Raw genomic sequence first — 16130 nt, forward strand, 5'->3', positions numbered from 1 at the left:
ACAGTGGTGGACTGTTCCAGGATTTCTACACAAGAGTGTTCTGGGGTTTTGGGTTCAGAGGAGTCTGGCAGGAATGTGGCAGGTTGAGAACTGAGTGCATAGAGAGACACTGAGTGATGGACAATCGGTTAAGAGAGTTTGATATTGAGTAATCCTGTTGGTGAGAAACTGAGGGGCCTTGTTTGGAATGTCCATCACCTGGTGAGGTGTGGGGAGAGGAAGTGTCTGTCCAGAAGTGAGTTTGTTGCCCTCTGCTCGGAGGAGGCCAGCCTTCAGCTGTGGTATCCTGGTTCTTTGAGAAGTAAGTTACAGCTTTAAAATCAGGGCTGTATTTTTGTCATAAGACGTGTAGGGTGATTCCTCTTCATCCAGGGGAGTACAGCCAGAAGGGCTTCTCGAGGTTTGGGGGGCCAGGGCTGGAGCAGTGGGGAGGACTGAATGGGGAGAGGGCCTCAGGAGGAGGTTTGGCTGTAAGGCCACAGTTAGGGGCCAGATGTGGAAGTGTCCAGTAAGGCTCAGAAAGGCCCTGATTTCCTTTTAGTTTGGAGGTGGAAGGAGAGAGGCTGTGAGCTCTGTGTGTTGAGTAGTGGCTGCGTGATGTCCTGGGGATGAGAGAAATTCCTGGGTATCCAACTGACTGGACTGATGTGTGCTCTAGAAGGAAGACCTTGGTAGCCTTGCAGAGCTTGGCGGGTGAGGAGGGCGGTGGATCTGGTGAGGGAGGTGCGGTGGTCCCGGCTGTAGAGGAGGGGTTGTCAATACAGTGAAGAGGAGTGCTGCCCAGGAGCCATGGGAAGATCAAAGGCAGGGGCTTGACCAGAGAGGTGGGAGCTATCTCTGAATCCCTGGAGAAGGGAGGGCAAGGTGAGTTGTTGGGAGCGGAGAGTGTCAGGGTCCATTCATAAACAAGCAAATGTATTTCGAGAATCTCGGGGGAGAGGGATGGTGGAGGGCGTGTGGGGATTTGGGACTGCAGGGTGGAGAAGGACCACTACCTCCTAAATCAGAGCTAGGTCCTGTACTGGACGACATGTGCCTTCTGCCTTTTTAACGAGTTGAACAGGGGTCTTATAAGAGGAGTTGCTAGGTCTGAGGAGTCCAGAGTTTAGAAATTTGTGAATGAGGGGTGTGTGTCCCCTAAGATCTTCCAGTTGTATAGGGTATTGAGAGCAGCGGGGACAGTGAGAGGGGTCCCTGCTGTTGACAGTGGCTGGAGTCAGGTGAGAGGTCCTCTTGGGGGTGTCAATGTCCTGTACCATTGTTGTTGTTCAGTCGTGTCTGACTCTTTGTGCCTCCTTGGATTGCAGCACGCCAGGCTCCTCTGTCCCTCACTATCACCTGGAGTTTGCCCAAGTTCATGTCTATTGAATTGGTGATGACATCCAACCATCTCATCCTTTGTCGCCCCCTTCTCCTCTTGCCCTCAATCTTCCCAGCATCAGGGAAAGAACAACTCTTTTCCAATGAGTTGGCTCTTCACATCAGGCAGCCAAAGTATTGGAGCTTCAGCTTCAGCATCAGTCCTTCCAATGAATATTTGGGGTTGCTTTCCTTTAGGATTGACTGGTTAGAACTCCTTGAAATCCAAGAGACTCTCAAGAGTCTTTTCTACATAATTGAGGGAACCTGTTTAAGCATTGGGCTTCCTTTGTAGCTCAGTGGGTAAAGTATCTGCCTGCAGTGCAGGAGACCAGGGTTTGATCCCTGGGTTTCTTATGGGAGAAGAGGGCTGAGCATCAGAGGGAGCATCTCTTAAGACTCCAGGGAAGGAGGTTTGTGATGTAGAATTAGTTCAGTCTTTAGTTTGGTCAAAAACAGGGATGGTGGGAGGCCTATGAGGGTGCCTAGGAGGGGATGGGACAGCTAGGAAGGACGAGGAAGGAATGTGAAGATCTGATCTCCCAGTGAGCGTGGTGATGGGTGAGGGAATCAAGAGACCTGAGAACTTGGGAAGAGCAGAGTAAGTAGCTGCAGTATCAGTTAAGAAATTGACTTTCTTACCTCTATGGATAGTTACCCAAGGCTTGGCCAAGTCAATTAAAAAATATATTTGTTTATTTGACTGTGCCCGGTCTTAGTTGCAGCATGCAGGATCTTTAGTTGAGGCATGTAAACTCTTTAAAAATAAATAAATACGTATATATGTTATTTGACTGCCGGGTCTTAATTGAGGCATGGAAAATCTTATATATTTATACATATATATATAATATATTATATATTATATTATATATATATGGGCTACTCCAATGGCTCAGTGGAAAAGAATCTACCTGCGGGCCTGGTGGGCCACGGGGTCACAAAGAGTTGAACACAACTTAACAATTAAACAACGACAGTATTTATTTATTTATTTGGCTGTGTTGGGTCTTAGTTGCAGCACACTGGATATTTGGGTGCAGCATGCTGGCTCAGTAGTCATGGGCTTAGTTGCCCCAAGACATGTGGGATCCTAGCTCCCCAACCAGGGACGGAACCCGTGTCTCCTGAATTATAAGTGGATTCTTAACCTCTGGACCACGAGGGAAGTCCCATAGGCTTAGCTGATCTCATGTCAGGGAGCCAGGTCCAGGGTCGTGGCCGTCAATCTGAAGACGGTAGATGCTCTTGAAGATCATGCAGGTGGAGGGGTCCTCACAGGAGGGTCCCCGGTTTCAGAAGGGGATTTTGTCCCTTCTCATCAGGGAGAGGGCAGGCAGTCCCTCGCCCAGTGCCTTGTTAGTTCACACAGTGGGCATGGTCCTGTGGGCAACCTCTCCTGGTAATCTTGACTCCAGTGCCCCTTGTCTGCCGCTGGAGTAGGAGCCAGAGTCGGGGCCCAGTGATTTTTTCCTTGTTGCTGTTGGGGGGCCTTGGATGATTCTTAGCCTGATGGGAGCCTCTGATCAATTGCAGAGGTGAGCATTTGGAGAGATTTTTCTGTTTTCAAGACCCTGTGGTCTCGCCCCCTCTCAGCCATCGTCATCTCGGTTATTGGAGACCTTAAAGACTGGTCTCTGAGTTCAAACTGGGGAGTCCGAGGGCCCTTCTCTAAGTTTTGGAGTTTTCCACGTGTGTTGGAGGTCGGCTGGGAGATGAAACACATTGCCAGGATTGCTTTGCCTTTCTCAGAGGTTAAGTCTGAGTTGGTGAAAAGGCATGGAGCCTCTGAAAGATGAGACAGGAAATGAACAGGGTTTTTTCCTGGGCCTGAAGTAATTTCTTTCATTTTGCCGTTGTTACAGCCTTGGTGGTGGCCCTCTTCCTGCCTTTGATCAGGCAGGTAAGCACATGGTCCCATCGCTGTCTGTCCCGACCCTTCCTGGTAGTTTCTGTCAGGGTCATTGTCAGGGACCCCCATGGGTCCCAGCACATGAGCATCAGTTGGCCCCTGTTAAGGTCGTCCCCATATTCCCCGGCTCTAGTCCAGATTCTAGCTTGTTCTGCTGTATTAGTACAAGTGGGGAAAATGACATGTATGTCACACCAAGAAAGGTCTTAAGTCAAAGTAAGATATTCAAATTCTTTAGTAAAATTGGTGGGGTCTTCCAAGAAATTGCCTAGCTTGAGTTCAGTTTGAGAGAGATCAGACATAGAAAAAGGAACACAAACATGAATGATTCCCTGGGAACCACTCATTTCATGTAAAGGAACCTGGGGGGCTGGCTCCAGAGGAAGTTGGAGGGGTCATCCAGACCGGGTGTGCCGGGGAGGAGAAGGAGAACCGGGGGCTGGTGGAGGAGTGGTTGGTGGTAGGGAAGAGGGGGTGCTGGGGGTCCTGGTCTGGGAAAGGGTTTCCGTGGTTTCGAGGGGCTGGAGGAGAATGCAGCTGAGGGGACGGGGGAAGGAACAGAAAGGAGGTGCTCAGGATCGGAGGTGGGGAAGTCAGGTGGTTTTGATGGGGTCTTGAGTGAGCTGACAGAAGGCCTAGACGTCAGGAACCTCAGACCATTTGCCAAGGCAGTGGCAGTACAGATGGAGGTGGAGAATAGTATTGTAAGTGAGCTAGCCATCCTGGGGCTGGACCCAGTGTATATCGAGGCCAGGCCGTGCGGCAGAAGACCGTTCATTTGGGTCTAAGGTTGTCCAGTCTGAAGTGAAAGTGTTAGTTGCTCAGTCGTGTCCAACTCTTTGTGACCCCATAGATTGTAGCCCGCCAGGCTCCTCTGTCCATGGGGGGTCTGAGTCTTTTATTGGGTTTAGTGGACAAGGCTCAGGGAAGAGAGGGTACATGCATGTTGATCCTTGTCCCCAGCAGACTCCGGGCTACTGTGTCTCTGTAAGATACGGTTTTACTGAGATTCCGTATGTTCTTATCTTTAGTAGTTTTCCAGTCCTGGGGACCGAGAGACTCAATAGTGGCCCTTGACAGGTGCTGCTGTATTTGTGGACAGTGTTAGGTGGGTTTATGGAGGTTAACAGAGAAGGACAGTCTTGTTGGCTGAGTGGGACTAAACCATCTTCAGGGCTGTGGGATGTGGCCCTGGGGTTTGGTGCAGAGGGTGGTCACCCTTTGCTGGCAGTGGGTGCTGTGTTCTCCTGAAGTGCTGCTCCTGTTAGGAGATGGGCCATGGTGGGTGGTGGAGTTAGTGCTTTTGTAGAAGGGGCCCGGGAGCTGCCCAGACACGAGTGTGGTGGGAGGACCAGGTGGAAGGAGGCTGTGACCCGACCATCCCTCCCCTGTATCTCAGCCTACAGCCTCGGCTACATGGGAAAGGAACGGGGTTCTCACGAGCGTCAGGGCCGAGTGGTCTTGTCGGGGCAGTGTCTGCTGTGGGCTGAGCTGTTGGATGCCTCTTTCTCTCTCTGCTTCCCCCAAGAGGCAAGGACTTTGTCTGCTTCTCTGGCTCCTCTCCAGGGTTGGAAAGATGGCTCAGGAGCAGCTATGCAGGTATGTGACTATCTTCCAGGCCAAAAACCCATGGATGGCAGAACTCAGGGTCATTGGCAGCTCTTGCTTCTGAGCTTGGCTGTGGCACCCATATGGACAGCAGGGCCCAGGTCTTCCACCTCTGCCTCCAGCCTGGCTTCTCCCTGGGCACTGGGCCTCGGCTGCCTCATCAGAGGCCCAGATTCTCAAACAGCCGTCTGGGCAGCTGGGACCCCAGGGGCCCTGAGCTGTCCCCCGTGCATGCAGTTGCCAGAAGTATGTTTTCTCCTGTCTTCAAAAATGAGCCGTGGGCCAGCCTTTGCCTACCTTCATAGCATTGTCGGAGCTGCTCTGCCAAATTCTCAAGGTTAAGAAGTTTTGTTCATTTGTGTTCACGGATGTTTGTCTCCTTCACTTCCCACCTCGGAACCAGCCCTTGTTTCACTGTGCCCATGTGGTTCCAGAAGTGTCCTGTGTGTCTGCCCCGGGGGCCCTCATGCGGGGGCAGGTGGTGATGGAACACCTGCCCACCCCACTCCCGGGCCCCAGGTCTGCAGTGAACCCTCCAGGGCTTATCACCGAATACGTTGGAGAGCAAGATTCCATTAAAACGTTTCCAGCAAAAATATTAAATAAATTTGCTGGGAGGTGGTTTCTTTTACTGATGCATGAGGGTCTCCTCCACTCCCATCCAAGTTTAAATGTAATATGGAAACAAATTCAAGGGCTTTTACCTGCAGCCATCTTTGCATGTAATTTGCAGGCAGCGCTTCTGTTAAGAACACTGAGAAGGAAGAAAAGAGTGACTTTGTTCTTGGCTGAAGGTCCATTTCCACTCACAGCAGCTACTCATCCCCTCCATTTGGGGCCATTTGGGAAGCACTGGGGACAATCCAATGTAACCCTCTGTCTCCCCCGGCCACGGGCAAGGTGTCTGGTCAGCAGAAGGGCTTTACATTAAATGAAACTTAACATATGCACAGATGTTTTGTTGGAAGAGAATCAGGAAGAATTTCTTAGCAATCAGAGTATTTCAAATCAAAACACACATTTTTTAGGGGAGAGAGTGCAGGTAGCATTAAACTGTGAACAACTGAAACAAACTCTGTAGATACTGGACAGGACAGACCCTCCCTGTTCAGGGCTCAGGCCAAGGCTGTGACTCTTAGGACAGCCCTGAATCCTTGCTGTCAGCACCCGTCACTCTGCAGTTTGAGGTCAAGGACTGTGCACTGCAGAGAGAGATGAGCGTGAAGACAGAGCTTTGAGGCCAGCCGTCAGGAATTTTAAGTCATTTTATTTTTGTGTGTTGTGATTCGATTGCTAAGTTGTGTCTGACTCTTTGAGACCCCCATGGACTGCAGCACACCAGACTTCCCTGTCCTTCACCATCTCCTGCAATTTGCTCAAACTCATGTCCATTGAGTTGGGGATGCCATCCAACCATCTCATCCTATTGTCCCCTTCTTCTCCCGCCTTCAATCTTTCCCAGCATCAGGGTCTTTTCCAATGAATCAGTTCTTCGCATCAGGCGACTGAAGTATCGGAGTTTCAGCTTCAGCATCAGTCCTTCCAATGAATATTCAGGACTGATTTCCTTTAGGATGGACTGGTTGGATCTCCCTGCAGTCCAAGGGACTCTCTAGAGTCTTCTCCAACACCACAGTTCAAAAGCATCAATTCTTCAGCACTCAGCTTTATGGTCCAACTCTTACATCTGTACATGACTACTGGAAAAACCACAGCTTTGACTGTATGGACCTTCGTTGGCAAAGTGATGTCTCTGCTTTTTAACACACTGTTTAGGATGGTCATAGCTTTTCTTCTGAGAAACAAGTGTGGCCTCTTTAAATAAGAAGACCTCAGTGTCTGGGAGCTGGACTACGTGGTTTGGTGCTTTGGGCTTTGGTAAGTGGAGAATTTTATTCAGTCCTCCTCTGGGAAAAGATTAAGTCCCACACCTCCAATTATAGACCCAGGTACATCGACTGCCTAGTTTTGCAACAACTGCTGGAAAGTCCCCATGAAAGATTCCCATGTGGAAGAGAATGTAGGCAGATGTTAGAGGCTGGAGCAGGTTTCTGCCGTGTGCTGTGTTCCTCTGACCATACTTCAGTCCTTCATATTGTGTATATTGTACGTAAAGGTTTTGAAAATACACAGTGGAACCCAAATGATTTTTCAGAGTATCCTGAGTCTTTTTCAGAGAGAGAACTATTCTAGAGACCGCTGCACACTGTCATCAGCTGCCCTTGGCCTTGGTGGCTCAGGTTCATTCTGGTGAGCACACTGGCAAAGGCAGATATTTGTATACATGATCCAGAGATGACAAAGGGTGGAATTTAACACTTTGCTGCTGATTGTATGAAATCATCTTGTTTTGCATGACTTTTTAAAAGAGAAAGCAAGGACTATTTAGAGCAGAGGAAAAGCTACAGAACTGCCTAGAAGTGAGGCTGGCCTCTCCCCACCATGCCTGGAGATGGGGCCACCAAGATCATGACCCCTGCCCAAGTCCAGTTCTAACAGCACATGGCCTATCTTGGAGGAATTGATACTGACCAGGGTTCTTGGCCTTCCCAAGGCAATAGAAACTGAACAGAGGCCAGACAAGAAATTCAGGCAGGGTTTTACTGAGGCCCCTCTGCAGCATAGGGGAGCAAGAACAAGTAAGGGGTTCCCTTACTCACTTGTTCCCCAAGGGGAAGTGGTGAGCTGGTTCCTTATTTGGGGTGAGGGTAGGGGTGTGTCCAGGGGTCAGGCTGGAGGGTGGCTTAGGTGGGGTTTGCTCAACCCTTTGGGGGTATTGAGTGCAAGGGACATGCACAGTACCCTGCTTTTGCTCTTGGGTCCTCAGAAGCGGTAGTTGGGGGTTTTTTGGTCTCTCGGTATTTTATTGTCCATAACTTGCTCTAATTGCACATTGTTGGTGTTCAGTCTAAGTCATGTCTGACTCTGTGACCCCATGAACTGCAGCACACCAGGCTTTCTTGTCCTTCACTATCTCCTGCAGTTTTCTCGGTAATACCATCCAACCATTTCATCCTCTGTCACCCCTTCCCCTTCTGCCCTCAATCTTTCCCAGCATCAGGGTTTTTTCCAATGAGTTGCCTCTTTGCATCAGGTGGCCAAACTACTGGAGCTTCAGCTTCAGCATCAGTCCTTCCAATTAATATTCAGGACTAATTTCCTTTAGGATTGATTGGTTTGATCTCCTTGTAGTCCAGTGGATTCTCAAGAGTCTCCTCCAGCACCCAGTTCAAAAGCATTAATTCTTTAGCACTCAGCCTTCTTTATGGTCCAACTCTCACATCCAGACGTGTGTGTGTCTGGATGTGTGTTAGTTGCTCAGTTGTATCTGACTCTTTGTGACCCCATGGACTCCCAAGGCTCCCCTGTCCAAGCATAACTACTGGAAAAGCCATAACTTTGACTATATTAACCTTAGTCATCAAAATGATATCTTTTTAATACACTGTCTAGGTTTGTCATAGCTTTTCTTCCAAGGTACAAGTGTCTTTTGATTTTGTGACTGCAATCACCATCCGCAGTGAGTTTGAAGGCCAAGAAAATAATATCTTTCACTGTTTCCACTTTCCCCATCTATTTGCCATGAAGTTATGAGACTGGATGCCATGATCTTAGTTTTTTGAATGTTGAGTTTTATGTCAGCTTTTTCACTGTCTTTTTTCACCCTCATCAAGAGGCTCTTTAGTTCTTTGCTTTCTGCCATTAGAGTGGTATCATCTGCATATCTGAGGTTGTTGATATTTCTCCTGGCAATCTTGATTCCAGCTTGTGATTCATCCAACCTGGCATTTCTCATGATGTATTCTGATATAAGTTAAATAAGCAGGGTGACAATATACAGCCTTGATGTACTCCTTTCCCAATTTTGAACCAGTCTGTTGTTCCATGTCCAGTTCTAACTGTTGCTTCTTATTTTGCATACAGGTTTCTCTTGAGGCAGGTAAGGTGGTCTGGTATTCCCATCTCTTTCAGAAGTTTCCACAGTTTGTTGTGATCCACACAGTCAAAGGCTTTAGCATAGTCAGTGAAGCAGATGCATGAAGTTATTTTTAGTCCCTTAATGTTTCTTTGTATCCTGTTTCTGGAGGAGACATTTGTCCAGGTGACAGGCACTGCAGCAAAGGGGCCCAGGGCCTGTCTCAGAGTCCCTCAGGGTGCTAAGGGAAGTCATAGTAAATGTGTCAGTCACTCAGTTGTGTCTGATTCTTTGTGACCCCATGGACTGTAGCCTGCCAGGCTCCTCTGTCCATGGGATTCTCCAGGCAAGAATATTGGAGTGGGTAGCCATTGCCTCCTCCAGGGGATCTTCCCAACCCAGGGATTGAACCCGCTTCTCCCATATAGCAGGTGGGTTCTTTACTGTCTGAGCCACAAGGGAAACCCATATGAAGTAGATAGGTAAGAGTTTTTTGGGTTCTGGCCTCAGGTCCTGCAGGGAACTGTGTCCAGCATGCTTTTCTTCCTCCCTGCCCTCCACCCCTGGGACGTGTGGAGCTGCCAGACAAAGCCAGGTGGATGGGCCACCGGCCAGGGTTCCGGTGAGGATTCCCCCTCCCCTGTGCTCCAAAGCTGACTTCTGGGCCCTCAGCTCCCCTAACGCAGGTTCCACATGGCCTGGGCCATGCGAATTGTGCCTCCCAGGGAGGGACTTCCGGGGCTGTGGATGCTTGCTGGAGGAATGCGACTCATTGTGCCTGCAGGGACATGAGCGGTCTCGTGACACTCTTGAAAATAATGTCAGAAAGGAAACCTTTCCTTCTGCCCTCCTGGTTCTGTGGTTGGTCAGGCTCATTGACATGAGACAGGAGAAGAGCACACACATTTCTTTAACATTTTTATGTGCACATCGGAGTCTTCAGGAGGAAAATCAAGACCCCAGCAGCTCATCTATCGTTTTACAGAAAGAGAGATTGTGGGACGTGAGCAGGAAATTTAGAGGGGGGAACTCGTGGAGGATCAGGGTTATTTCAGAAGATGGTCTGTCCATGCCTATGACTGCCTCCACACCCATTTCTGGTGGCAAGAACGTCCTTCTCTTCCTGGTGCAGGGAGGGAGGGCCCCTTTCTCACGGGGATGCTGGGGCCTAGCTGTCGGTGGAAAGCGGGGGCGGGGAGCCCTTCCCGCACCTGCTGTTTCACAGGCGCCTTAAGCTCAAAGTCATCATTATGCCAAAGCGGTCCCTCTCTGGATGCCATGTTTGGACCCTCTTTCAGGACAGTGTCATGACTTCACACTTGACAACAGAATCTGAACTTTCCACATCTCAGTTTGCAAGGGAACTGGGATGAACCACAGGGAATGAAGTAATTGAGAGAGAAGGCCTTCTGTGCACAGTTTGCCCCTTTGCCTGGTCAGTCTGGCTCAGGGAGGCCTCTCAGACTCGCTTCTCATAAAGGGGGCCTGGCCTCCCGCTCATCTGCAATTCAGATCATCCTGCACGCCCGCCGTTCACAGCGATTCCAGGCTGTCAGCTCGGGAGGCAGAGCATGCGTGTGTGTGGGGGTGTGTGTGTGTGTAGTCTGTAGCTGCTGACAAAACCTCTGTGTAATAGGCCAAAGTCCCTATGGCAGGAGCTGCTTATTAGTGGGAAAGAAATTCACAAATACAGCCAGGTCCAATCATTTACTTTAACAAAAGATTTATTTGAAACAGGTTTGTGCAGACATACACCAGTCAACAGGATTGATCAAAGCCACGTATCACTACATTTTCCACCCCCCCTCCCCAAAATACCAGTAAATGCCCTTCATTTGTATTCACTCCATGAGGAACCCCTGGCTCCCCTGTTCTGGCTAAAGACTGCTGTAATTTAACAACCAGAGGACGTTAATAGGACATGAGGACGATAGTAAGACTTCTAGAGGGGGAGGACAGGACCCCTATACTCCAGAGAAGAGCTGCCCACTCTGCTGGGAGCCAATTAAGCAAGCTGCCCCCTCCCCACGCCCCCTTCCCTCTGTATAACCAGATGAAATCTCCCAGCCAAATGCCATCTCAGCAGTGGCAGCACAGACGTGACAACAGAAAGGAGAACACGTGGCTTTGCCCAAGTGAAGGAGACACTGCAGGGTGGCACGTTTAGACCGCAGCTGGAAGGGTGACCTGTCGGGGCTGCAGGCCCTGGGGGCTGGGGGTTGGGCCGGCAGCCCAACACACCTCCCAGCTCAGCCACCCGGGAGAGGGCAGGTGGAGTAAGAGCGACTGGACTTGGGTTGACTTTATTAATGGAAAACTGCGAACACATTCCCCTGTGGGGAGGAGGGAGGCCCTGAGACAGGGCAGGTTGTCTTTCTGTTCTGTACCTGGCGTCTCCTGCTCTGCCTGTAGCTGCATGCCCAGCCATCTCAGGACCCCGGCCGGCTCCAGTCCCTCGGAAGGAAGTGGGTTCACATCCTGACCCTCAGGCGGCCGCCCTCCTGCTGGCCCTTTCTCCACAATGTCAGGCTGGCCTGTGAGAGGCTCTTGAGAAGGCTCTCTTGACCCTGGGTTTCCCCGGGCAGGGTTATTTGGATAGCGCCAGTCTTTCCACTTGCTTCTTCCTCTTCCTTCATAAATCAAAGCCACCTGACACTTTGTTCCTGGCTTTTAAAATGCACAGGTCTCCTTTCTGTAGCCAGGTCAGGAGAAATGCCGATGGGCTAATCTCGGGAGTGTGTTTTTCTTGGTCTGATGCCTGGGAGTAGATATCACTAAGGCAACTTAGGCGAGAGATTGTCACTTGAAAATGAGCCGGCCTGGGTGTCAGAAGAATCGCTCCCTTGTCTCCTTCCTGCGCCCCACCCCCCACCCCCAGTCAGGGGGGCAGAGGGGCTCTACTGGGTGACAGGTATGGGTTCTACGTGGTGTGGGGACATGGGGGCACGTGCTCCTCCTCCACTGCCGTTTGTTTCACAGTTCCAGCCACGTGGAGCTGATGTGGGCTCCCAGGGCTTTCTTCCCGCTGAAAGGATTCCCGTGTACCTCACTGAGGCCCAACAAACCAGAAGCCCTTTAAACAGCTGGAGCTGGAGGTCTGGCATTAAATGAAGCTCTTGTAAAAGAGAGTGGAGCCATGTGCTGCTGGGCACTGGAGGATGCATGAAAACTCAGTGACGAGTCCGACACGTCGAGCATCATGGGTCTCTTCCTTTGGGAACACTTGTTAATTTGTCAGCACATGGGATCTCAGGTCCTGACCTCTAAGAGCCATTGGAAAATCTTCTAACTGTTCTCTTAGTTCTTTAAGATGGAAAGATGGCTAATACGAGGCAAAATAATTTTCCCCCAAGACTTACAGAGACCAAGAATAGGCTTAAAGCCCTAAAGCCTCTGCTGTATGGCTCTATTTTTTTTGGAGGGGATGCTTTATTTTCACTGTTTCCATCACTCATATATTTTCTAATTTAAGCATCTGCATGAAGAAATTGTTTAAGGTATATGATGGCGGGGGTGGCATCCTTTAACTTGACCTGATAAACTCTCTTCTTTGCCACATTATTTCAGGCTCTGCTTAACCAGTTTCCCTGTTAAAATTCTTTATGGCTCCCAGGAGATAAAGGCTACATTTCAAATGCTGAGCCTAAATCACCCTTGAATTACTTGGGGACAATGACCCTGGGCAGTAATTCAAACCCTGGCTGAAACATGTGTAGTTCTATCACATGTTCAAAACTAAAGACCACCTTATCTTAGAGCAGAGCTTTGAAAACATTCTATTCAACCTGTGGTCCAGGATGTAAATCTCTAGGAGTGGGACTATGATAGAAAATTCTCTTCTTTATGGCTCAAAAAGATAAAGGGTCATTGTTATAACAATGAGATGATAGACTAGAGCTTTCTTTAAAGAACATTCAACTGTATAGTTGATAATATTATGTCCATATGCATTTTCAGATATTAGTTACTTATATTCACTTTTTCGTGATTCATGGTTTCTGGACAAGTGATTATAGACTGTCAGGGGAAAGCAAAGACCAGCAGAGCTCTCAGCTGTGGTCCACCAAAGCCCAGGCTTGCATGTTATGGTCTCACTCCAAATGTTAAAGGCACAGCATCTTCTTCAAAGCACAGGGTGTGTGTGTGTGTTTGTGTGTGTATTGGGAGATGGGTGTGTGTGTGTGTGTGTGTGTGTGTGTGTGTGTGTATTGGGAGATGGGAGACTGTAACACTGGTCAATGCCTAGAGACATACTAGAGCCATCAGTGACACCCCAAAATTGTGACCAAGCCCCCAGACTGGTGATCACAGGCTAATCCCAACAGCTCAGCAGAAATGGCTGATTTCTTCTGCTTTCTCATCTTCTCCTTTCAAGAGTGCAGGCACCCACCCATGCTCACCGGTGCAGAGCTGAGAGCTGGGGAGGCTGCTTTCTTCCATCTGCAGAGGCAGCTGGCACTGAGCAAAGGGTCAAATGAGCATCAGTAGTCTGGGTACCAGACAAGCCCAGCACTGGGCCCGAGGGGGATCTGCCATTTTAGCCCAATCGAATGTCAGGCCCTGTAGTGCCGACCTGCCAGCCTGTGTCACGTTCCGTGTGGCAGAGTGACAAGTCCCAGGTGGCATCTCCACGGAGCTGACAGTGAGTGGCTTAGTCAGCCCACCCTGCTCCCAGAGGAGGGCTTGTGTGCGACATTCTGACCTCAATTTAAAGATAGGACAAACAACACAGCCCGAGTCGCCCCAGCTGAATGTCATGCATCTCACACAGTGACAGCTGCTCCTCCCGGACACCCAGTTTAGTCATTTGGCTACAAGACAGCTTAATCGTGGGAGAGAATAAATAGAAAGGCATCTCTCTAGTGCTTCCTTCTCTGTGCATCTTTCATGACTGCAAAGGCTGTTTAGTCTCCTTCTCAAGAGAGCGGGAAAATATACTTCACTCTCAGAAAACTTGGAACTGTATTTCAACATGAAAAATGAAAATCATAAAGCCCTAAACAAGCACACGCTGTAATTCACAAATCTGATTCGGAAGGCTTCAAGTTCAAGAGCCAGCCAAGTGTTTGACAATAGAATTGAGTTTGAGTTCCCTTTTCCAACCACGATTAGTTCCCAGATGAAACCAAATTGTCCTGGGTGCCAGGTGCAGCTCAATCCAAAGGTTTATTTCTCCTCTGTATTTAGGATTTCCTCCTTCTGTATGTGAAGGTGGGGCATCTGTCTGGCTTTGTGTGTTAATTACAGGCACGTATTTTGTTCTGATTCCTGCTCAAGGGTCCTCAACGCCCCCCTCTCGCTCGTTGCCCTAGTGTTTAAAATGCCTCAGACCTTGGGGAGGGAGGAGGGGGAATTTTCCTAACTTTGCCTGTTTGCTGTGCTGTTCTGCTTGCCCTGGAGCCCTCTCTGGGCTCTCATCACCTCTCATTTTCTGTAAATCAGGCAGATCATACCCTAAATGATCTCAATGCCCAATCAGACGCGGATGCTCCGAAAAGAAGGCTAGGAAGCAAAATGCCCCATTGTTTTATTTTGTAATTTAGCATGGCCCTCCCCAGGGGAACTGTGTCATTTTAACCAGCAAGAGCTGCCCAGAAGTATTGATGTTACACCACCATCCAAATAGCTGGTTTGGCAACAAAGCTGCAAGCAGGGGACATGCCTCCAGGCTGGTTGCAGGTGGTGCCTTCCCTCCCAAAGGCACCTGGGTTTTGTCCTGTTCAGAACTTGGACAAACATGTGGCCACCCGCCCTCTACCCCCGTGTTGGAATCAGGGACCCTCCTGTTCAGACAGCTGTTTGCATCTGACATGGGCTGGATAGGAAGGAAAATCTCTCCAGGTAAGAAAAGCTGCTTGCTTGAAATGTCTGGAGCTCTGTTCAATTAAAACTGCAGGCCTGTGGACACTGTAGGCTGATCATGACCACTGTCTGGGCTTCGGGCTTGATTTCAGAATTCTACTGAGGTTTGCAGGAAAGGCATCCTCCTTTGGTGTCTCTGCCGCCGCTCCCCTGCAGTGGCTGTCTTCCTTGGCACCCTCAGGGACCCTCACTGGGCTATTTATCCTCCCAGAGGCCTCAGCACCCTCAGGGACCCTCACTGGGCTATTTATCCTCCCAGAGTCTGAAGCGACCGGTGTGTTCCTTTGTTGCGGAGACATGCTGTAAATTTACTTGAAATCCAAAATGTGCTCTGAACTCCCAAGAGAACGAGTGTGGGTTCTAATTCAAGCAGGTGTCAAGGTCCAGGGGTCTGGAGGCCAGAAAATGAGGTTTGCGAGCCTGAGCAGGGCAGGCAGGGTTCCAGCAAGTCTGCATCACCGTGACCCGCAGGCCTCCTTGCCACCAGAAAGAGGAAGATAAACACTTGGAATATAAGCAAATTGCTGTTTCTTTAGATAGAGAGGAAGGGGGGTTTCTTGCATCCGTTTCTGAATCTGGGGGAGAAGGAGGGAGGGTGAGGATCGGAGCCGGTGCCTGCAGCTGCCATGCACCAAGCGCAGGGCCAACCATGCAGCGGGACTGTTGCTGGGGCGCCCGGCCGGGAGGCACCGGGCAGGAGGGGTCAGGAGACTGTGCGGACCCCAGTGGGTCCGCCCTGCCGAGACCATGACTGAGGTTCCAAAAGTTCTTCTCAGGTTTACCACCCAGACACCTATGTTTATGACTTCATTGCATTCAAGATGATGATGCCAACTTCAAACCAACACATGGGACATCAAAGCCAGTGGGCTGTCCACCTCGAGGGAAGGTTCCGTGCAGCCTGTGGAACAAACCTGCGGGTATCCGACCCCCAAGCTGGGATCCTCACGCAGCATGAAAGCCTGTCCCTGCCCTTTCAGAGCCACCCGGACGGGTGTGTAAATACTGCGGAAACATAATGGTTTTAATTTCACACCTCACAGCGCACAGCTGAACGCTTAAACAAGAGTCGGGCCGAGCATGGCGGACGAGCAGGGAGGGCGTGGGGCACCCCGGCGGCCCGGGTCCAGGGTCGCCAGGGCACAGAGCGAAGGAACGGGCTAAGGCCACAGGACGTGTTGCGGTGTTTTGGCTGCTGCCATGAGTCTCTTCTCGCGCTCTGGCGGGAGGCAGCGTCCTACTTCTTCCTGGATTTCTGCTTCGTGGTGTCGTAGGCACGCACGATTTCCTCCTGAGTCACGGCTCCGTGTTCCTCCTGGGAGAAGGCGTACCCATCTGCAAGAAGAGCACAGGGGCCAGTGAGGAGGGGCGTCCAGAGCAGCTGCTCTGGGGGGAGACACTGCGGCTCTGTAGCCTTGGATGGGGGTCCAGGGACCTGTGACCCCCGTGAAGGGGTGGGTGCTGACACGACTG

At 50.2% G+C, this 16130-nt stretch overlaps 1 protein-coding gene across 1 annotated transcript in view; it reads right to left on the reverse strand.

Moving 5' to 3' along the window:
* Positions 1-14305: 14305 nt before the first annotated feature.
* LOC120882942 (phospholipid-transporting ATPase IB) overlaps positions 14306-16130 on the reverse strand; it is a 401559-nt gene continuing 399734 nt past the window's right edge. The window contains exon 36 of the mRNA XM_040266775.1: positions 14306-15992. Within this exon, the coding sequence (XP_040122709.1) occupies positions 15895-15992 (98 nt within the window). The 3' untranslated portion in view covers positions 14306-15894. The remainder of the gene's footprint in view (positions 15993-16130) is intronic.

Source organism: Oryx dammah, unplaced genomic scaffold (assembly GCF_014754425.2).
Source record: "Oryx dammah isolate SB20612 unplaced genomic scaffold, SCBI_Odam_1.1 HiC_scaffold_24, whole genome shotgun sequence".
NCBI lineage: Eukaryota > Metazoa > Chordata > Mammalia > Artiodactyla > Bovidae > Oryx > Oryx dammah.